The 21,419-nt window shown below is 39.7% G+C and overlaps 3 protein-coding genes across 4 annotated transcripts; all 3 read left to right on the forward strand.

The window, feature by feature from the left end:
- Nucleotides 1-3,924: 3,924 nt before the first annotated feature.
- LOC103992496 (protein LURP-one-related 8-like) lies at nt 3,925-4,899 on the forward strand. Its single transcript, XM_009412213.3, has 2 exons — nt 3,925-4,261; nt 4,378-4,899. Exons 1-2 carry the CDS (start codon nt 4,001-4,003, stop codon nt 4,723-4,725), a joined length of 609 nt encoding a protein of 202 aa, XP_009410488.2. The 5' UTR covers nt 3,925-4,000; the 3' UTR covers nt 4,726-4,899.
- Nucleotides 4,900-6,488: 1,589 nt separating this feature from the next.
- Nucleotides 6,489-14,929, forward strand: LOC135643230 (2,3-bisphosphoglycerate-independent phosphoglycerate mutase). Of its 2 annotated transcripts, none has more exons than XM_065159942.1 (10): nt 6,489-6,639; nt 6,881-7,071; nt 9,491-9,618; nt 9,834-9,984; nt 10,063-10,266; nt 10,562-10,986; nt 12,270-12,462; nt 12,531-12,626; nt 13,153-13,308; nt 14,576-14,929. In XM_065159942.1, exons 2-10 carry the CDS (start codon nt 6,910-6,912, stop codon nt 14,738-14,740), a joined length of 1,680 nt encoding a protein of 559 aa, XP_065016014.1. In that variant the 5' UTR covers nt 6,489-6,639; nt 6,881-6,909; the 3' UTR covers nt 14,741-14,929. The 2 variants fall into 2 exon arrangements, with proteins under 2 accessions (XP_065016014.1, XP_065016013.1); XM_065159941.1 differs by having other exon boundaries at nt 6,519-6,667.
- Nucleotides 14,930-15,153: 224 nt separating this feature from the next.
- LOC135643229 (uncharacterized) lies at nt 15,154-18,075 on the forward strand. The gene is made up of 4 exons (XM_065159940.1): nt 15,154-16,680; nt 16,860-17,081; nt 17,160-17,251; nt 17,335-18,075. The coding sequence occupies exons 1-4, from the start codon at nt 15,541-15,543 to the stop codon at nt 17,945-17,947; spliced, it is 2,067 nt and encodes a 688-aa protein (XP_065016012.1). The 5' UTR covers nt 15,154-15,540; the 3' UTR covers nt 17,948-18,075.
- The last annotated feature ends 3,344 nt before the right edge of the window (nt 18,076-21,419 follow it).

A 21,419-nucleotide genomic window follows, 5' to 3' on the forward strand; every position in this document is an offset into this window, starting at 1 on the left:
GCCTATTCTGAGGCTCCAAGTTGAACATTATCTCTAATACTGGGGGAAAAAAAAATCCTAGGATCCAAGAAACACATGGGTGTATGATAAACTATCATAAGATTAGTTCATATTCATTTCAAAACACTCCCTAATGATGTAATGTTCATGAGTTGGAGCATCATTCAAGTCATATATGTATATGTCATGCATCTATATCTTGGTAAAGCATGACCTGCATCTGCAACCTACTCCATATTATTTCACACATTAACATTGTATAGATCAATAGATAATTCACTGAACTTGCAAATGGAAGAAAAGGACAGCATGTCAAGCTGAGAATGACCTAACTATTGCATCATCCGACCAGTGGAAATAGTGTTTGTCTCTCATCCAACCCTACCTAGTGAAAGCAAGAGACAATTAGATACAACCCTAGTGGAAGAATCATCCCTAATGGCCATTAATTTGATAGGCAACCTAACAAAGTCCACAATGAGATGGGCAAGAAGAGGGGCCCTGAAACACACAATTCCAGGGAATCTTCTTATCACCATCCTGTGGAGTTCACTTCCTCCAAGAAAACAGCCATGAAAGCAACCACAGTTTCATACCCTTGACAATAACATGTTACATCACATGGTGTTCCAAATGCCAGTCCCTCTCAAGCATCCAATCATTTCTTGTATCTCTGTGAAGCCACTATCTCTTCCTCAACTTTCCCCTATCTCATTCTGGAATCTCAATATATCTTTTCTGGTGGTGACCTCACTTATCCAATTGTTCATAGAAGCTACAGGATGATGAACGGCTCATTAGTTAGAGCAGACAAAATTAAATTTCGGCGATAATTTCGCTAGGTTAGAGCACAGGAAAGATAGCTAGATGCAAGAATGTATTGGATGTTAATTAACATGTCATCGGATTTCATGCTCCATAGCTTCAAACAGCTCATCTAGACCATGAACTCTTCCTAACCTTGATGTATGAAAACCTAGTGAGCCTAGGGAAAGTTGTAGTTGTTATAGTTTCAGATAAGAAGTGGTCAAGTTGCATCTTCTGCTAGACCTTGAATTCCTCCTAACCTTGATGTGTGAAAACCTAGTGAGCTTAGGGAAAGTTGTAGTTGTTATAGTTTCAGATAAGAAGTGGTCAAGTTGCATCTTCTGCTAATATTCTTTCAGCATGTCTTTCCAGTTGTGTGTTGCTTGGAACAATCCTTTTTCTCCCACTATTTGCTGCATCAAAAGCAAATTCTGTAAGAAATAACTTAGGAGAGGTATCTAGATTTAAATTTTCTCTGATCACTCAGAAAATTAGTATTACTTCATAGGAAAATTGTGGACCAAACTAACAATTCTCATTTATTTCTATTGACAATTTCAAACTGACCCTTTAATGAAATCATATATAAACCATTTCTAGAATTTGAATCTATAATATCCACCTAAAAAGTCTTTTTCTTTACTTTTTTTATTTTTTATATGCGTGATGGAAACCAAAAAACACTTAATCTACAATGCTAGAAATTTCTTGCTGAAACTGCCAGCTGAAGCTGATACACCAAACCTTGCTGCAATTTAGCTTTATTAAGTAAGGTGTTCTTGGACTCATCAGGACAGAAACACATGCTGATGTCTCTGAATTGAGCCCCCCATGTTTGTGTGCTGCAGGCTTGCAGCTTGGAAGGCAATGGATTCACCTCTACTGCATCAGTGGCTTGAGGGTTGAGGGGGGGTGGGGTCAGAAACAATGTGCAGGGCTACAGCTTCAAGAGGACACATTCATAGCTGGGTCATCTTTATCTGCTCTAGAAACAATCCTCTCCTTTCATTAGCCACCACATAAAAAAAACCATGGATTTGGTGTTCCATGTGAGTGTCTCCTGAGGAGGTTGTGTGCCCATCTGATGCATGTCCAGACTTATGAGCTGTGGCCATCTCCATGTCCTTGTCTTGCCATTGAGTTCTGATTATAACCCTTCTTTAGAGCTGTGTTGAACCTACACACTGCCTTTGCCAAAGCTGCTTGTCATGCACTTGTGTCCCCTCCATGGAGGATCCCCAATGTGCTATGTTGGCAAGCCACTTAGATTTGGTATAATTGGCATTCATTCCTCTTAATTCCATAGCTCAGCTTTTGGGACAAAATGGGGTTGGCATGTCCACAGCATGCTGCCTGGTTTCAGGGGTTGAGTATGTCTCCTTGTCAAAGCTGTTGCAACACAAAGTGCCTAATCACAACAATCACCACTGAGAGGATTATTATATGTAAAAAGCTTCATATGTGCTCATCTAAACTTCCTCTAGCATGTTTTTATAATGTGCATTGATTAGGATTATAAGTTAAACAGTCTCTCAAAAGTGCTTGCAATAATTATGTCAGGGAAAGTAAGTGCTTGCACTCATTTTTATATGCATCATTGCATGTCTTCGTGTCACTAACCTTTCATTCTTTCCTTCACGATATTCGTTCATCCCACAAAATTTGATCTGAGATCTTACTATCATTAGTTCTAAAAATCTTGTTATCAACTAGTCAAAGACTTTATCATCTAATCTATATGATATCTTGAAAAACTTATTAGTCGATACTCTAAATCTTCGAACTATAGTAAGTAATTACGACGAGTTTACTTATCAAAGGTTTGATAAGTCGAAGCTCTAAATCATCCAGTAAATCTTATATTAGATCTACTTATCAAAGGTTTGATAATTATAAATTTTATCTGATAAAATTTTGACTATTGATAGTAGAATTTTTTGTTCAAATCTTCATAATTTACTTTGTGTTAAAAAAAAAAAAAAAATCTTTCGAGCTCTCAATTTTGAAAAGTTAATTTGGTAGAGACATCTTTCTCGAAGGTTCCTTATCAGTGCACTCACACTGCCATTGGTTTGATGAAGTGTAGTGTTGCTAGAATACAAAATTAGCTTTCCGCCAAGTTGGCTCACAAGGAAGGATGTGGAGAGGTTGGGTGAGCCTCGGCGATAGCTTCCTCACTAGACTCCTCAAAGTCCACTTGCTTTCTCTCTCTCTCTCTCTCTCTCTCTCTCTCTCTCGCTTCTCTTCTTTTCTTGGTCTCAATTCTCTGCTTCTTTCTTTCTATAGATTTAGTCAAGTGCCAGTAAAGATGAGATGAAGTCTCTCTCTTCCCGACACGCTTAGAAATCCACGTGAAGGAATTTGATTGGTCCTACAATTACATTTCTAACACGTGTGATGATGGCTTTGACGATTCCTATGGTGGAGATCAAGCCACCTACCAAAACGTGTCAACATATTCGATCACCACCTTATGATTCTTTGACTCCCTTCTTGCCTCACATTAATTCTTCCCTCCGTACTTTCAACAAAATTGTGATTTTCTATAACATAATTAACTCTTTTATATATATATATATATATATATATATATATATATATATATATATATATATATATATATATCGGTATCATGTAATTGAAATAGATCCAAAATCTTTGACCAAACGCAAATAAGCCGCCCAAAGACCAAAGCGGCGTACTCACTGTTTTGTGGAGTCAATCGAGTCACTGTCGACCGGCCAACTGACTCACACCACAAACCCAAACTATATCAAGGCATTAAGTAGAATTAATGTACTGCTAACCTTCGTTATTGTCGATGACAACTTTACACATATATCGTTGGAGTCTAATATGAAATGCCAACAAAATCTAGACTTAGGTTAAGATGAAGCGTTGATTCCTACGATATTACTTAATTAAGATATTTATTTTACTCGAAATATTAGTCTCATTTGATATATATTTTTATCATATATTTTAATTTATTATTTAATATTTTTAGGATTTTTATAAAGTTAAAAAAATTAAGGTAAATAGAACTGTTTTGCAGGGGTATTTTCGTCCATATATTGTGTATATATATGAGCGCTCTCCTCTTCCCATAACATATCTAACACAGACTCTCTCCCTCTCTCTCTCTCTCCTTCCGTGATTCCGGCCGCCGCCAGCTTGCAAACGCCGCCGGACAATGACGAGGGTCTACCCGAACACCGCTGCTTCGTGCGTCGATCTCCCGAGTCTTCCCGCCTGCTGTGGCGCCACCCGGGAGGATGGCGCTGCGGTGTTGACGGTGTGGCGGAAGTCTCTTCTGTTCAGCTGCAACGGGTTCACGGTGTTCGATGCCGAGGGAAACCTAGTCTTCCGAGTCGATATCTACGGCTCGGGGAGCGCCGGGGAACTCGTGCTCATGGATTCCGCCGGGAAGCCATTGGTCACCGCCCGCCGAAAGGTACGTACGTACGACCAGCTCTGTGTGCTTACGCGTAATGTGCATAGGAACTCCGACGATTTGTCTGAGTTAACTCAGTTCGCATCGGTTACTGACTCGCCCGGGTTTGAGTGCAGAAGCTGAGTCTGGGGGAGACCTGGCTGGTCTACAACGGGGAGGACGCCGACAACCCTCTCTACTCAATCAAGAGGCAGGTGAGCCTGCTCCATTGCAAGGGCCTCGCGCACGTGACCCCGCTCCGCGGCGGCAGCGGCAGCGCCGGATACGGGGTGGAGGGGTCGTACTCGCGGCGGAGCTGCACGGTGTACGACGAGCGGCGGCGGGCGGTGGCGGAGATCCAGCGGAAGCAGGCCGTCGGGGGCGTCGCCTTCGGCGACGACGTCTTCCGCCTCGTCGTCCAATCGGATCTTAACACGTCTCTCGCCATGGCCATTGTGATCGTCCTAGATCAGATGTTTCGATAAGCGTGCTTCCTGATCAACGGTTGCGATTGAAGTTTGGAACAAAGGCCTCCCTCTTTAAGAGCCTCTTGTCGAGCCATGGTTTTCTTTTTTTATTAAACCATGGATTAATGAGAGGTACTCAATATATGAGTGTAGATAACTGCGTTTGCAATAAAATAATATATATTTGGAATAGTCAGCTGTTGATGTTAATTAAATCTCTTGTCAAAATTTCCCAATAATATTTGGTATAAAAAAATTTCATACATTACACTTTGTTCATAAAACACATCTTCCTATTTTTCTCCTTTTAAATTCATATAAATCCAACTGTAACTTAAATAATAATAAAAATATATATATTTTTATGTTTAACATTTTAAAATTTTATTTTCGAAAATAATCTCTCTTTAAATATATATATAATATTATCGATAATAATTTCATCTTCACTACTTATTCTTTGTCGATGGTATTAACTTGTTTAGTTTATAAAGATCTTAATAGTTTAATAGTTTATCGGAAGGTTCAGTTCTGTCTTTTTTTTCTTTTATATAAAAGAAAAATAGATAACAGCTTGAGAGCTTATAGAATAGAATTTACACTCGATAATGGGAAATTCTTGAGGGAGAGAAGAAGAAAAAGGATATCTTAATTCCCATGAGTTCATTATTTTGGTGTGCAAGGTTGAAGTTGGAGTGAGAAGCAACTCCCAGTTTGGTTGGCCTAACTATGTTTCCTTGTTTGAGACACTGCATCAGCTCCATCTAACCCCAGAAAGGAAGTGCTTGGAGATCTTCATTGGCTTGTGCAAGCATCCACCAGAGGAGCAAACTCCCAAGTGTGGCTTACAACACATTTGGATGACTTTGGTCAGTAGGGAAAGATTGGATTTCCTGCATGAATCCCTCCTCTGATTCCCTGGTCAAAGTCTTGCTTTGATTCATGACCAGAGTGACAGGAGAAGAAAGAAGAAGCTCAGCTGCGTTTATCTGCATCAAAATATCCTCAGTCCAATCGCTGCATCTCTTTCAGAAACCAGGAATCGCTTTCTCTTTTGTACACAAACTCTTTGTGTTCTATGTAAAGGATGTGGAGGGATATATCATCTGAAGGGAGACACACAAACTGCATGCATCTTCTCATTCCAATGCCGAATAGATCTGTGAAGTCAATTTGGATGAGCATTCCTTTGATGCATCACCGTGAGGTTTTGGAGCAGAGAGGGATGTATTGTTGTTTCCAACCTAAAACAACACCTAGAAGGAAGTAGTCAATGAATGATCTTTCATTCCATGTATTATCCTTATATGGGCTACAAGCACAAAGCTCAATTCATGGGCTTCACAAACACCATTGAGGCCAAGATTGCGAGTCCATGGACACACTCTTAGCCCAAGAGGACCTCCAAAGAATCATCATCGTCATCGTCATTGGGCATTTGAAGCATTGATGGCTTATGGGAAGGATGATGAAGGTGATCGATTGGCAGTTCAATGTGGGTCCCGCGGTCTCTATCGTATCACGCGACCCGCTTCTTTGACCGTAGAAACTTCCTGCGGGCGCATCAGGTATCGTCCGCCCGCGGGGCGCGTCCAGTACCGGCGGTTAATTTCGTCGGCCACGACCGCCGCAGATCACGAAATCAACGGACGTACTGATTCGAAACAGTTTAGTTAAATTGAAAACGAACGAACAGCATAACAACGACGTGAGTGTGCGCTATTCCTACCCCGACTATCTTCACTCGTACACCCCGTGAAGCTCCACTTTCCCAAAATCTACGAGCGATGGTGGAATATGCTGGAGAATATTACGAAGAAATGGGGGTGCGGATAGAGCTACCGAAGGGTTCGCCACTTGTTCTATAAATATAGGGCAGAGCTTGCTTTTCTTCCCGTGCGGAAGACCCTCTCCTTCACGGATCTTACACCGGTGCTTCTCCTTTCCTTTCTTGGTGGAGGTCCGTCGGTGCCTCCTCTTCTCTTGAACGATCTGTGTCTGATTCGTTCTCTAAAGATCTCCTTTCTCGCCGGGGATTCTTTGATTTGACGGCGGCTATTGGATCTTCCTTTAGATCTGATCGATTCGTTTCTGCACTAGCTTGATCCGTTTTCCTTGATGTGTTGAGATGATCCTTTTTGTAGTGTTTTAATTGTTCTTTTTTGTGTTGTAGAGATTTGCGAAATCGAAGCGCTTGGCGGCATGGGTAGCTCGGATTTCTCGTGGAAATTGGCGGATCACCCAAAGCTTCCCAAAGGGAAGACGGTGGCCGTTGTGGTTTTGGATGGATGGGGTGAAGCGGAACCTGACCAGTATAACTGCATTCATGTCGCCCAGACTCCCACCATGGATTCGCTTAAGAAGGTATGCCCTTTTCTCTATCTTTCTGTAAATTACAGGTTATTTTGCTGCTATAACAGGCTCAGTTCTGGTATCATGTCTTAAGAGGCTTAGGATGTACGATCTGGTTGCTTAGCATGACTGCAATTGGGGTTCATTCTATCAACAAATGTTTGGAAACTCAAATGATGATAACTTAGTGATTGTTCCATGCGGTCAAATTGTTTCATGTGTTGAATATTAGAACGAGTTTTAATTTGTATATATATCTGAATGCATTACATTCCAACTATAGTAATTTTTGGCCTGCCATATTGCAATTTTGATATGGGTGAACAGTCATCGTTTTAGTTTTCATTTGAGAATGTAGCTGATTCGATGTCATTTGTAACTGCAAATGTAATTCTTAACACTCTTATCTTGTAATTGTAGGTTATTTTGTATGTTGATTAATTAGATAGACTGGGTATATGTGTATAACATGCTCGGTTCTGGTATCATGTCTTAAGAGACTTAGGATATACGATCTGGTTGCTTAGCATGACTGCAATCGGGGTTCATTGTATCAACAAATGTTTGGAAACTCAAATGATGATAACTTAGTGATTGTTCCATGCGGTCAAATTGTTTCATGTGTTGAATATTAGAACGAGTTTTAATTTGTGTATATATCTGAATGCACTACATTCCAACTATAGTAATTTTTGGCCTGCCATATTGCAATTTTGATATGGGTGAACAGTCATCGTTTTAGTTTTCATTTGAGATTGTAGCTGATTCGATGTCATTTGTCACTGCAAATGTAATTCTTAACACTCTTATCTTGTAATTGTAGGTTATTTTGTATGTTGATTAATTAGATAGACTGGGTATATGTGTATAACATGCTCGGTTCTGGTATCATGTCTTAAGAGACTTAGGATATACGATCTGGTTGCTTAGCATGACTGCAATCGGGGTTCATTGTATCAACAAATGTTTGGAAACTCAAATGATGATAACTTAGTGATTGTTCCATGCGGTCAAATTGTTTCATGTGTTGAATATTAGAACGAGTTTTAATTTGTGTATATATCTGAATGCACTACATTCCAACTATAGTAATTTTTGGCCTGCCATATTGCAATTTTGATATGGGTGAACAGTCATCGTTTTAGTTTTCATTTGAGATTGTAGCTGATTCGATGTCATTTGTCACTGCAAATGTAATTCTTAACACTCTTATCTTGTAATTGTAGGTTATTTTGTATGTTGATTAATTAGATAGACTGGGTATATGTGTATAACATGCTCGGTTCTGGTATCATGTCTTAAGAGACTTAGGATATACGATCTGGTTGCTTAGCATGACTGCAATCGGGGTTCATTGTATCAACAAATGTTTGGAAACTCAAATGATGATAACTTAGTGATTGTTCCATGCGGTCAAATTGTTTCATGTGTTGAATATTAGAACGAGTTTTAATTTGTGTATATATCTGAATGCACTACATTCCAACTATAGTAATTTTTGGCCTGCCATATTGCAATTTTGATATGGGTGAACAGTCATCGTTTTAGTTTTCATTTGAGATTGTAGCTGATTCGATGTCATTTGTCACTGCAAATGTAATTCTTAACACTCTTATCTTGTAATTGTAGGTTATTTTGTATGTTGATTAATTAGATAGACTGGGTATATGTGTATAACATGCTCGGTTCTGGTATCATGTCTTAAGAGACTTAGGATATACGATCTGGTTGCTTAGCATGACTGCAATCGGGGTTCATTGTATCAACAAATGTTTGGAAACTCAAATGATGATAACTTAGTGATTGTTCCATACGGTCAAATTGTTTCATGTGTTGAATATTAGAACGAGTTTTAATTTGTGTATATATCTGAATGCACTACATTCCAACTATAGTAATTTTTGGCCTGCCATATTGCAATTTTGATATGGGTGAACAGTCATCGTTTTAGTTTTCATTTGAGATTGTAGCTGATTCGATGTCATTTGTCACTGCAAATGTAATTCTTAACACTCTTATCTTGTAATTGTAGGTTATTTTGTATGTTGATTAATTAGATAGACTGGGTATATGTGTATAACATGCTCGGTTCTGCTATCATGTCTAAGAGACTTAATATAATCCGATCTGGTTGCTTAGCATGACTGCTTTTGGGGTTCATTGTATCGACAAATGTTCGGAAACTTAAATGATGCTAACTTGGTGATTGTTCCATGCAGTCAAATTGTTTCATGTGTTGAGTATTAAAACGAGTTTTAATATGTAGGTACACATCTGAATGCACTACATTCCAGCTGTAGTAATTTTTAGCCTGCCTAATGCAAATTTAATATGGATAAACAGTCATTGTTTTAGTTTTCATTTGAGATTGTAGCTGATTAATGTCATACATAACTGCAAACGTAATTCTTAACACTCTTGTCTTGTAAAGGGTGCCCCAGAGAGGTGGCGACTTGTTAGGGCTCACGGAACAGCTGTGGGCCTTCCTACTGAGGATGACATGGGCAATAGTGAAGTAGGTCACAACGCACTTGGAGCAGGAAGGATTTTTGCTCAAGGGTAATGTACCTAAGACCAGACCTCATATTTTTGAAACCTTTTGGTACTCTATATGATCTTTCTCCAGAGGTTAGATTGGTGTGCTGTTCAATTGAAACCTCTGCTTAGGTCTTGGTATCGGTCCATCCTTTGTGTTAACAGGCTGCCCAGATACTGCAAAGTATATATTCATAGATTTACGCTTCTATGATCTGAGTCATGTCTTGTGATTCTAGTGCTAAGCTGGTGGACCTTGCACTTGCATCTGGAAAATTATTCGAAGGAGAAGGATTTAAGTATATTAAAGAATGCTTTGATAAAGGTACCTTACATCTCATTGGGCTTTTAAGTGATGGAGGTGTACACTCTCGGCTTGATCAGTTGCAGGTGTGTAAAGCCCATTCTGTTTCCTGTTTGGTTGCCTCTGTACATGGTCAAGTTATCTGAGTGTGTTGTTCCTTGCAGTTGCTTCTGAAAGGGTGTAGCGAGAATGGTGCCAAAAGAATTCGTGTTCATATCCTCACTGATGGCCGTGATGTTTTAGATGGCTCAAGTGTTGGATTTGTGGAAACACTTGAGAATGATCTTGCTAAGCTACGAGAGAAAGGCATTGATGCACAAATTGCATCTGGTGGTGGTCGAATGTATGTTACCATGGACCGCTATGAGGTATGTCTTAAATTATGTTATTTTCTACCTTCTTTTTTTTTGTTTTGTCTATCTGGAACTTTGAGAGAGTGTTTGTTAGTGGTGCCATTGCCTTTATCAAATTTGTGGCCATGCATGCCTTGTAGGATTAGATGTACTATATTTCTGGTCTTTATGCTGATTTTGAGTGAATAACAGAGATCTACCTTTTTCAGATTGTTGTGATAGTTCCTTTAACTGTTTTTGGCACATCTTCCCACGGTTCTCATATCAAGATTTTTAGCTGTTGACCACAATTTATTTGTGCATTTTGTAGAATGACTGGGGCGTCGTTAAACGTGGGTGGGATGCACAAGTTCTTGGTGAAGCACCACACAAGTTTCGAAGTGCTGTCGAAGCTGTGAAAAAACTGAGGGAGGCTCCCAAGGCCAATGATCAGTACTTGCCTCCATTTGTTATAGTTGATGAGAGTGGCAAGGCGGTTGGTCCAATAGTGGATGGCGATGCTGTTGTAACCATCAACTTCCGAGCAGATCGTATGGTTATGATTGCTAAAGCACTAGAATATGCAGACTTTGACAAATTTGATCGTGTTCGCTTCCCAAAGATTCGATATGCTGGAATGCTTCAGTATGATGGTGAACTGAAGCTCCCTAGCCGCTACCTTGTTTCTCCTCCTGAGATAGACAGAACATCAGGCGAATATTTGGTGCACAATGGTATCCGTACTTTTGCATGCAGGTATAGTTCTATAGCAATGTCATATATCTGCACATTCTTTAGCTATCACCTCTCTCCTCTCTCTCTCTCTCTCTCTCTCTCTCTTCTACTCTCATCTTAGTCCTACTTTTGTAATGATCCAACCTGGTTTTAAACTTGGTATCAGCAGAATTGCCCAGGAATTGGTGGGCATCAACCACAATCAATTGATTTCACCTGCTAATAACTGAATTGCGCAGCGATTTAAAAAGGCGCTCGGGCGAGGCGAGGCAAGGCCCGAGCGCCTCGCTAATCTCCCAGGCGACGCGCTTCGAACAAGCACTGCCTGGGCGCTCGCCCGAGCCCAGGCGCTGGGCGCTTCGGGCGAGCTCTTGGATTAACCAAGGCGACCGAACCAGGATTTTAGGTCTGGTTCGGTCTCCGATGGTTAGTTGGTTCAATCGAACCAACTAAAACCGATATAAGTAACAACCCAACCCTAACCCTCGCTGCTGTTGCTCCCGATCTCGCTGCTCGCAAACTTTGCCGCTGTCGTCGCTCGCCGTTGTCGCTGCTCACAAACGCTGCCGCTGTCGCCGCTCACGCCTCCCGCTGCTCGCTGCTCGCCGCTGTCGCTGTCGCCGCTCGCGCTTCCCACTGCTCGCCGCTCTCGCTCCCGCTGTCGCCGCTCGCCGCTCCCGCTGTCGCCGCTCACCACTACCGCTTCCTCTTTTCTCAGTCAGCAGGCTCACCCCTTTATACTTTCTTTTAACAGTATACGTATACTGTATACTGTTAATATTATTAAGTTTATTTAAAATAATTAATTTTTAATACTGTTAATAGATTAATAATATATTATTTTGATTTTAATACTGTTAATTTTTATTTATTTGAAATTATTGCTAGGTTTCTTAATACTGTTAATTTTATATCTTAGATTTTCTTAATTTAATAGTATATTTGTATTTAAAATTTTAAATAATTATATTTATTAATTATATTATATATTTTTATATTTTAGCGTCTCGCTTAGCTCGGGCAAGGGCCTAGCGCCTCGGGCGTTTTTGGACCTTGGCGCCTAGCGCTTTTTAAATCACTGGAATTGCGCTGTTCCCAAAATTCCTAGAACTAGAGTTGGCAGATTCAGAGTAATAAAGTGCCTTATTGACAATCCTGATTGTGATAATGTGATCAGACCATCATTCTTAGGAACATGCTTTTGGGGCTCACGAAGGCATGTTTTGTACAAAATCTGCAAATCTTATATGTTATAGCTAATTTTTTTCTTGTACTCATGGAACCTCTTTATGTTTGTCCGACAGTGAGACTGTCAAATTTGGTCATGTCACCTTCTTCTGGAATGGAAATCGATCTGGATATTTTAACCCATCCATGGAAGAATATGTTGAAATTCCTAGTGACTCAGGAATTACATTTAATGTTCAACCCAAGATGAAGGCTCTGGAAATTGCTGAGAAGGTTAGGGATGCTATTCTCAGTCGCAAGTTTGACCAGGTAAATAAATATATTTTTAGGAACAAGTGCTTATCTGTTTAGTATGGTAACTCATTAAGTTCTTACAGGTTCGTGTGAACCTACCTAATGGAGACATGGTAGGACATACAGGCGATATAGAGGCTACTGTTGTGGGTTGCAAGGCTGCTGATGAAGCTGTTAAGGTAATAATTGATGGTTGTAATGGCTTTTGCCATGCATATTTGCTGTGGTTGCATTAAGGATATCCTGAGATTATTTTCATTTAAAGTGCCTGCCCCTGTCTTCCCTGTTTGAACTGTTAGAAGGCAGAGAAGTTTTTTAATTAAACATTACCTTTTACTAAGAAACACACTTCTTACTTTAACTCTTCATTTGGTATTTTGTGATTATATTGTGTAAGAAATGTTTTTGTTGCATGATAATGTCCTTTATATTGCGGCTGACTTTTCTCTTTGTTTTAGTTGTTAGTTAGTCCAATGCCCACTTATATATTAGCTTTTCTCTTTGTTGATTTATTTCCTTTATGACACCATAGCCCCCATTGAACAATTTGAATCTCCTTCTTTAAATCAAAATTATTTCTGAGACAACTGACGGTAGTTTCAAATTAGTAAATAAAATATCATATGTTAATTCGTTGTCAGGTACTTTCTTTGTGATCGAAACAATGATACTGAATTTTGAAGGACTTGATGCCTCTCTTTGCAGATCATTTTGGATGCCATAGAGCAAGTTGGTGGCATTTATGTTGTCACCGCAGACCATGGAAATGCTGAAGACATGGTAAAGAGAAACAAAACCGGCCAACCACAGCTCGACAAAGCTGGGAAGATTCAGATTCTCACTTCTCATACTCTTCAGCCTGTAAGTATACTGAAGTTAACTCTAAATGTCTATCAGAGCTTAATTTTAAAATTTTATAGTTTAATGTTAGTGTTTTTTTCCTTGCCTCCTTTTAATGACATTTCAGCGTAGCCTCATATTGTTGTTAAATTAATCTGAAAAAGTAATAGGTTTTTCCGTGGATGATAAGTCATTTAAGAATGCTGTTCTGGTCAGACGTGTATGCTAACACATCATTTTCTCACCACTTGCCTTCACTGACAAATAAATCTTACACTTTGGTGTTTCATTTATTGTTCCATGTTATTAAGACAGAGGGGTCTGCAGGTTCCTTCCCTATCTACCATCTGAGCATAATGTTTGCATATGCTTCCACCTAAATTTCATAAGCCAATAATACGAATGAGGGTGCGCTAGGCTATTGTTAGTCAGATCCTATTTGTAGGAGATAGTTAGATCTCAGGTTGACAAGTTGACCATAATCTAGTTGGCTGATAACAAGTATGTGAGCATGTTGCTGACGTTGAGAGACATTCTGCATAATCTTATTCAGAATCAATTCTTGTTATGACAAACATAATTTTTCGGTTTTCTTTATTGGAACCATCCAGTTGATGAGATTCTTGGATAAGCTCTATTAAGCTGGCTGCATACATTGTCTACAAAGTGTAGATGTGATGTTCTATATACTATTTCTTTTCTTCATTGTGCACTCTAGAAACTCAATGTGGAATATTGAAGATATTTCAGACATGAACAGTCTTTTTCATTTCTGCTGATAAATTTTGGTCATTTACAAGTGCATAATTTGATCTTGATTCTGGTTGATGGTGGTTTTGATAATTTTTGAGTGCACAAAGTTATGGTCGAAAGGGATATCTTAATGGGGTCTCTTTTAAAGTTTAAACCGATTTGGAGGACTTGAATCTTACTAGATTTGTTGACTTTCATATGGCATTAGCAGTGCTGAACACCTTTTCATACAGACAGCAGTCTAGCTTGGTATAGAAGATGGATGGGAAAAATTGGGATTTTGAATGGAAGATCAGGTCTTATCGAGTGGGATGACATATATAGGGTCCACTTCAAGAAACTTCAAAACATCTGCATGTGCTACCTAAAGTCTTAGATCGAAGTGGTTCTCTTTATCAAAATTTATACAGCTTTCCTCGACATTTGATTGAACTTATTTTGGTTAATGAAAAACTGAGGTGAATCCATAAAAATGGATTTATGCTTCTGTTTTGGTTATGGATTCTTTGCTATTGATCTTATAAAACAATTGCAGGTTCCCATTGCCATAGGAGGCCCTGGGCTTGCATCTGGTGTCAGATTCCGCAAGGATGTGCCTGATGGTGGCCTGGCCAACGTCGCTGCCACCGTCATGAATCTTCATGGGTTCGAGGCGCCGACAGACTACGAACCGACCCTCGTTGAAGTTGTTGACAACTAATTAATAATTGCTGCTCTTCTTTTCTAGGCTGAATAGGCAAAAAAGGGTTGATCAAATAATCTTCTTTCGGATACTTCAAGTTGCTCGTCCTCATGAGCAACATGACAATTTTGTTTCAATCATTTATCGTTATCTGTGATCGTGGAAAAATAATTTCCTTAATGCTATGTATCTTTGTTATTTTTGTTACCTTATGGAGACAACTCGCATTTTGGCTGAGTAAACAAAAAATGATCACAGTTCCTTAACAACATGTGACATGCCTATTGCTCGTCTTTTTGATTCTGGACTTCGAATAAACTACACTTCTATTATGAAACCGTTTACCTTTGCGTGTTACGTAGTAGCTCCGATGCAAGTAGCGTTATTCGGACGGGAAATTGTCGTTCATAGTTACTTTGCTGGACGGACTTATTTTGACCTATTTTCTTGCAAATTTTCGATTATGCTGCTCCAAAGGTGTTTCCAAAGTCTTTATCACTGCATCTATTGGCCATTAATTTCAATCTCTATCACTGCCAGATCTCCAGCTTACTCTAGCGAGGCCCCACGAATATCCCGGTTCGTGAATCCCGTCTCAACCTTTATCCTCTCAACGTCTGCCACAGCTGAAACGTATCAACCGTTTGACCCGTGTATTTATGACTCCCACGTGGAAGGCGCGCATTTCAAATTTTAAAACTACGGCGTCCGTTCCAACGTTCACTTAACGGCTACTCGCCTCTTCGCTCTCTCTTATCATCTGTTCCACATTGTATCCAGGAAGCATTTCATTGGAGTCTTCTTCGTATTCGCTGCCGATGGCGTCGCTCACGCCGGGCGTCCTCCTCAAGCTTCTCCAATCGATGAACAGCGACGCCCGGGTCGCCGGCGAGCATCGCTCCTCCGTGCTTCAGGTTACCGGCATCGTCCCCGCCATCTCCGCCTCCGCCGAAGAGTATCTCTGGCCCTCCCATGGCTTCTGCCTCCAGCTCTCTGACTCCGCCAACTCCACCTACGTCGCCCTCTCCGACGCTGATGCCGATGTCGTCCTCTCCAGCCGCCCCCTGCTCGGTCAGCTCGTCCACGTCGACCGCCTCCAGTTCGCCTATCCCGTACCCCGCGCCATCGGGCTCCGGGCCGTTCCCGGCTCCCGACCATACCCCTTCCTCGGATCTCCCGACCCCCTCGTGGCCCGCTCTTCCCCCGACCACCGCGGCTTTGTCATCCAACCCGCCTCCCCCACCGATGCCGGCCATCCCTTCCACTTCTCTTCGTCCCTCGGATCCAATCCCTCCCGCCTGGAGGAAGAGAAAAGAACCGTCTTTGCCGCTAAGGAGAACGTGGTCAGCTCCGGTAAGAACCACGGAGATGCTGCCCAAAAGCCGCGGCGGTTCCCATCTCCCGCTGCAGCGAAGATGGCCGCCAGGAAGAGTGGCCCCGGTAGCGGTAACGGTTCAGGGGAGCAGCCGCGTGATCCCTCTCCGGTCCTGAAGATGAGCTCGCGGCCTTCATCGCCTGCATCGATGGGGAGGGCGGCCTCGAGGGCGTCGTCACCCATCCCGTCCAAGTGCGAGGTGCCAAGCCTGGTGGCGGCAAAGGAGGAGAACCGGAGAGTGGCAAGAGAGCCTGCGATCATCGTGCCATCAAGATACCGGCAGCCCTCCCCAGTGCGGAAGGCGGCAGCATCACCGATGGGGAGGAGGGGCTCCATGTCCCCGGCGCGACGGCCGTCTGGCGGGTTGAAGGTGTCCTCACCAGCGGCTGGGGAGGGTGGTGGGAAGAAGAAGGTAGGACTGGTGGTTGCAGGGATCTCGAGGGCGTCCGACGCGCTCGTGAGTTCCGTGAAGTCAATCAGGAAGAGCTGGGACGATCCATCGGCAAGCGCGGTTGGTTCTGAGTCCAAAGAGAAGGGAGGATCGAAGAGCAAGGTGGATAAAGAGTCTATCTTGAGAACTCAGGTGACGAACACTATATTTCCTCTGTCCTCTTCTACATTTGTCATGATAGGATGCATCGAACATGTTCATCTTGTCAAGATCTTATGATCTTGCATTACGATCTCATTGGATCATTAGGAGTATTGAAGGGATGTGTTCTTGTGTTAAATGGGATGCATCTCCTTCAAAATTGATCTTAGGTTGCTATATCAAGGCGATTGAGCGACGCTGGAGGACTACCAAACAGTAATGAGGAGGCAGCTTCCAATGATATGCCAAGAACGAGTAGAAATATGGAATCCTTCTCCGAGTCAGAGAAACCAAACAGCATGTCCCCGAGAGTTACTGTTCATGCCAGGAAGTGGACTGATGGCAGCGTCCCGTTCGGCTCTGTCTCTAATAACCTTGCGAGGCTGGGGAAGGTATATAGCTGTCGCTCAAGACATTCATAGTTCTTGCAATTAAAAGGTCTATATCTCATCGTCTTCCTGGCACCACAGGAGGCACTTCACAGAAGAAACAGCGCCTCCACAGCTGCAGCTGAGGCTCTGGAAGAAGCCCTGGTCACTGAATCTGTTGTCAGGAGTCTAAGGTGGGTGACCTGACCTTTTCTCCAGTTCTTAGCTAACAAAAGCTATTCCATCTCATGTTGTTTCATGATCTTTTCTCCCGCAGCATGTTTTCTGATCTCTGTTCGGCATCCAAGCCCGGCAACCCCGTGCCAACAATCGATCGATTCCTATCGGTCTACGGCTATGTCTTGAGGTGGTGTGGTACTGCCGAGTCTCCGTCTGCTGGCCGCAAAGCTGATGGGCCGAAGGATACGATGCTATGGGTTGAGGCGGCATTGGCCACTGACCTCGAAGTTCTTCATCTAATAAGCAAGGAGACAGAGTGCCTACCAAAACCGCCATTTCCCCAAGTGGATCCTCCAAGAGAAGAAAGCCCAGCAAACACCGGGACGAGAGGCCGCGGAGTGAGTGAAACAGTGGATCTGGCTAAAGCTCTTAGACGCGAAATGCAGATTTGGTTCATGAAGTTTGTGGAGGAAGCAATGGATGTGGGTTTCCGTTTACTTGGCGAGAACGCAGACAACAACAAGGTTGCAGCAGTTCTGTCACAGCTGAAGCGGATCAACGATTGGTTGGATGGGGTGATGGGGAGGACGGCGGAGGCGGAGGAGGCACTGAAGGAGAAGATCGAGCGGCTGAAGCGCAAGATATATGGGTTTGTCATCACTCATGTGGGATCTGCGTTTGATGCTTCACTTTCATTTGCAACGGCTTAAGCAAAGCCACAATGCTTTTGGAGCTAAGATTATGATGTACAGCCTTTGAATCCCATTGATGAGTGCTTGTCTTGGATGCTAATGTATTCTTGTTAGCTTTTGGAATAAAATCAAATAGTTTTTTTCTTTTTTGCGTGAATTTGTTTGGAAGCAATGAAGAACATTTCGGAACTTACAGAAACTTGTTAATGATAGAAACTTGTAAATGAAAAAAGAGAGAGAGATAAATTTCTAAAAAAATAGTAAGTTTTTATTTTTTTTATTTTCCTCACATAGCATTCTTTTTATTTTAAATTTATTCCCGCATAGTATTTTTTTATTTTTTTAAAAAATAAGATTATTTCTAGTTTTTATTTTGTCGGTTATCGTCGTTATACCCTTGTTTGTCACTACACTCTCATGCTCGTTTGTGTAAGAATAAGAATGATCTACCAATCTTTGAAAGGGATATAGATCTACTCAATGAGTAGATAAGAAATATTGAGGAAATATTTAAGTCGTCGTTATACCCTTGTTTGTTACTGCACTCTCATGCTCGTTTGTGTAAGAATAAGAATGATCTATCAATATTTGAAGGGGATATAGATCTATTCATAACTGATGAGTAGATAAGAAATATTGAGGAAATATTTAAGTCCGTAAAGATTCTAGAATATTTATTTATGCAACTTATATGTTGCGTAAAGATACTTGTCATTAGTAACATGCAAGAAAGATGACCTATGAAAGATTTAAGAAGATCTTTTACTAAAAGTATTTAAGTGTAGTACACCAATTAATCAAAATGATAGAATTTATTAACCTTAAATAAGAAGAATAATTGGTGATGAATTAAGGAGTTATCCTGATTTGCACCCAATATTGTTAGCATTAATCCATTGAGAGTGTGAAGATAATTAGAATGTGAAGATAACAATAAGTGCCATAGATATTTCCTATTCTCTGATTATGAAAAAGGCTTTAGAGGCAGAGAAGGCCTAGCAAAGAATTCTCTAAGCCTCATGATATATTAAGAAAATTTTTGGCACCAAGCTCTCGAATTTTGAAAAGCAAAAGAAAATGATACCTAAGTAATTGACAATAATGTGGGCAACCCAAACGTCATATACAAGGAAAAAGTAGATCAAACACCCTAATCTTCTTACCTATCTCATACGCAAAGATCCACTTGTAATGAATATGAAAAGCATTATACGGGGGAAAATGGCTTAAAGGTAAACGATGTTTTTGGTGTGAAAAGTTAGGTCATTTAGTAAGGAATTACATAACAATCTCATCAGAATAGAAAAAAGCACCAGACAAAAATCCTTGAGTGAGATATTTATTTATAATATTTTCTTACATGAATTAATTGATTTTGATAGCTTTGCATCGCTAAATTATGTGGGAAAACGGGCAAACCGCATTGTATGTAATATATTATATAGTTGTTCTAACAAAGGATATAATATATTTAGATCAAGGATTAAGATCTTATCCGATCATCGACAATGAATTAATTATGAATCTAATAATATTGAATGTATAATATTTTAATATTATATTAGACATAGATTGATTGTCTAAACATCTTTCATTGACTAAAATGTATTTCAACCTCTAGGGTTAGCAATATTTATATTTGTTGGTTCTAAAGAAAAGATACCAATTTTTTTTATTTCAACAATGAAAGCAAGGATACTCTTAAATGATGGATGCATAGGATATTTAACAAATGTGATAGTTTTTATTGATGACATTTTGATATATTCATACTCTAAGGAGGAACACATAGAATAAATAAAAACAACCTTGAGTATCTTGAAGGAAAATTAATTTTATGCAAAGCATAAGAATTATGAATTATGACTAGAGTAGATAACAAATTTTTAAGCATAATGTATCCAAGGAAGTGATCTTAATGGATCTAACTATAGTAATAGTTAGTAATTGGCATAGGCTGACTACTATAATGAAAGTAAGGAGTTTTCTTGGATGACAGTTTATTACAAATATTTTGTGAAAGGATTATCTAAGATAGCATCACCTCTCACCTAATTAATAAGAAAAAATATTAAATTTGAATGGACTGGTGCTTGTGAAATTAGTTTCCAAGAACTAAAAAGAGATTAGCTTTAACTCTAATTCTACATCAAAAAATGGTCTAGAATGTGTTTTAATACAAAATGATAGAGTTATATCTTATGCCTTAAGACAATTAAAATATTATGAGAAAAGTTATCTAACTTATAATTTAAAATTAATTATGATGATGTTTGTCCTAAAAATTAGGTGATATTACTTTTATGAGGAGAAATATGAAATATACACTGATCACAAGAGTTTAAAATATTTCTTTACTCAAAAAGAACTGAATATGAGACAGAGGAGATGACTAGAGTTAGCAAGAGATTATGATTGTGTGATCAATTATTATCTTGGAAAAGTGAATATAGTTGTTGATACATTGGGTAGAAAGTTAGTTAATTTAGTTGTTTTATCAACCATTCAAAAACCTTTCTATATAGAAATATAAAATTTTAAATATGAGATAATTCTTAAAAGTTAATTGAGAGATTGACAACACTATCACTGCAGACAACCCCTTTGAGAAAAAAATTATAGATTAAAGATCCTTATTTAAACCGATTGTAGTCTAAGATTAAGGTAGAGAAAAGAAATGAGTTTTACATTGATGAATGGGTAATCATATTTTGGGATAGAATATGTGTACTAAAGAAACCACATAAAATAAATTTTTTTAACAAAGTCATACTTAAAATTATACTCAATGCATCTTGGAATAACAAAGATGTACAGAGATATAAAAGAGCACTAGTGGCCAGAAATGAAGAGAGATATGATTCAATTTGTTGAAAAGTATCTCATATGTCAGCAAATCAAAATAGAACACTAAAGAATAATAAGTACATAAATACTCCAATAGAAATAGAAAAATGTTAGTATAGATTTTGTCATATGTTTGCCTAGACTAGCAAGAGGCATGATGAAATTTAGATCATTGTGGATAGGTTAACCAAGACAACCCACTTGCTACCTATTTGTGTTAATTATTTCATGGATTATTATGCTCAATTATATACCGAAGAGATAATTAGACTTCATGGTGTATTGGTGTTCATTATGTCAAATAGAGATTTCATATTCATATTAGAATTTTGGAGGAGTCTACGTAAGACACTGAGGATAAAGTTAGCTTTTAACACTGTTTTTCATTCTCAAACAAATGACGAATCAAAAGAATCATTTAGATATTAGAAAATATGCTAAGAGCTAATGTTTACTTTTGATAGAGTTTGTCTACAATAATAGTTACTAGACAATCATTAGGATGACACTATTTAAGGCACTGTATGACAAAAAATATAGATCACTTATTCATCAGAGTAAGATGGATAAAAAAAATATTTAGAACTAGATTTGGTGAGAGAAATATCACTAGTAGTAGAAAAGATTTGTCAAGGTAACACAA

Source organism: Musa acuminata, chromosome BXJ3-7 (genome assembly GCF_036884655.1).
Source record: "Musa acuminata AAA Group cultivar baxijiao chromosome BXJ3-7, Cavendish_Baxijiao_AAA, whole genome shotgun sequence".
NCBI classification, from domain to species: Eukaryota; Viridiplantae; Streptophyta; class Magnoliopsida; order Zingiberales; family Musaceae; genus Musa; species Musa acuminata.

Bases quoted from the DNA above. Each gene is read 5' to 3' on its own strand.
- LOC103992496 (XM_009412213.3), top strand. From the start codon at position 4,001: ATGACGAGGGTCTACCCGAACACCGCTGCTTCGTGCGTCGATCTCCCG. The intron at 4,262-4,377 runs GTACGTACGTAC...GTTTGAGTGCAG, and splicing joins TGGTCACCGCCCGCCGAAAG to AAGCTGAGTCTGGGGGAGAC.
- LOC135643230 (XM_065159942.1), top strand. From the start codon at position 6,910: ATGGGTAGCTCGGATTTCTCGTGGAAATTGGCGGATCACCCAAAGCTT. The intron at 9,985-10,062 runs GTGTGTAAAGCC...TGTTCCTTGCAG, and splicing joins CTCGGCTTGATCAGTTGCAG to TTGCTTCTGAAAGGGTGTAG. The intron at 13,309-14,575 runs GTAAGTATACTG...AAACAATTGCAG, and splicing joins CTTCTCATACTCTTCAGCCT to GTTCCCATTGCCATAGGAGG.
- LOC135643229 (XM_065159940.1), top strand. From the start codon at position 15,541: ATGGCGTCGCTCACGCCGGGCGTCCTCCTCAAGCTTCTCCAATCGATG. The intron at 16,681-16,859 runs GTGACGAACACT...AATTGATCTTAG, and splicing joins AGTCTATCTTGAGAACTCAG to GTTGCTATATCAAGGCGATT. The intron at 17,252-17,334 runs GTGGGTGACCTG...TTTCTCCCGCAG, and splicing joins TCTGTTGTCAGGAGTCTAAG to CATGTTTTCTGATCTCTGTT.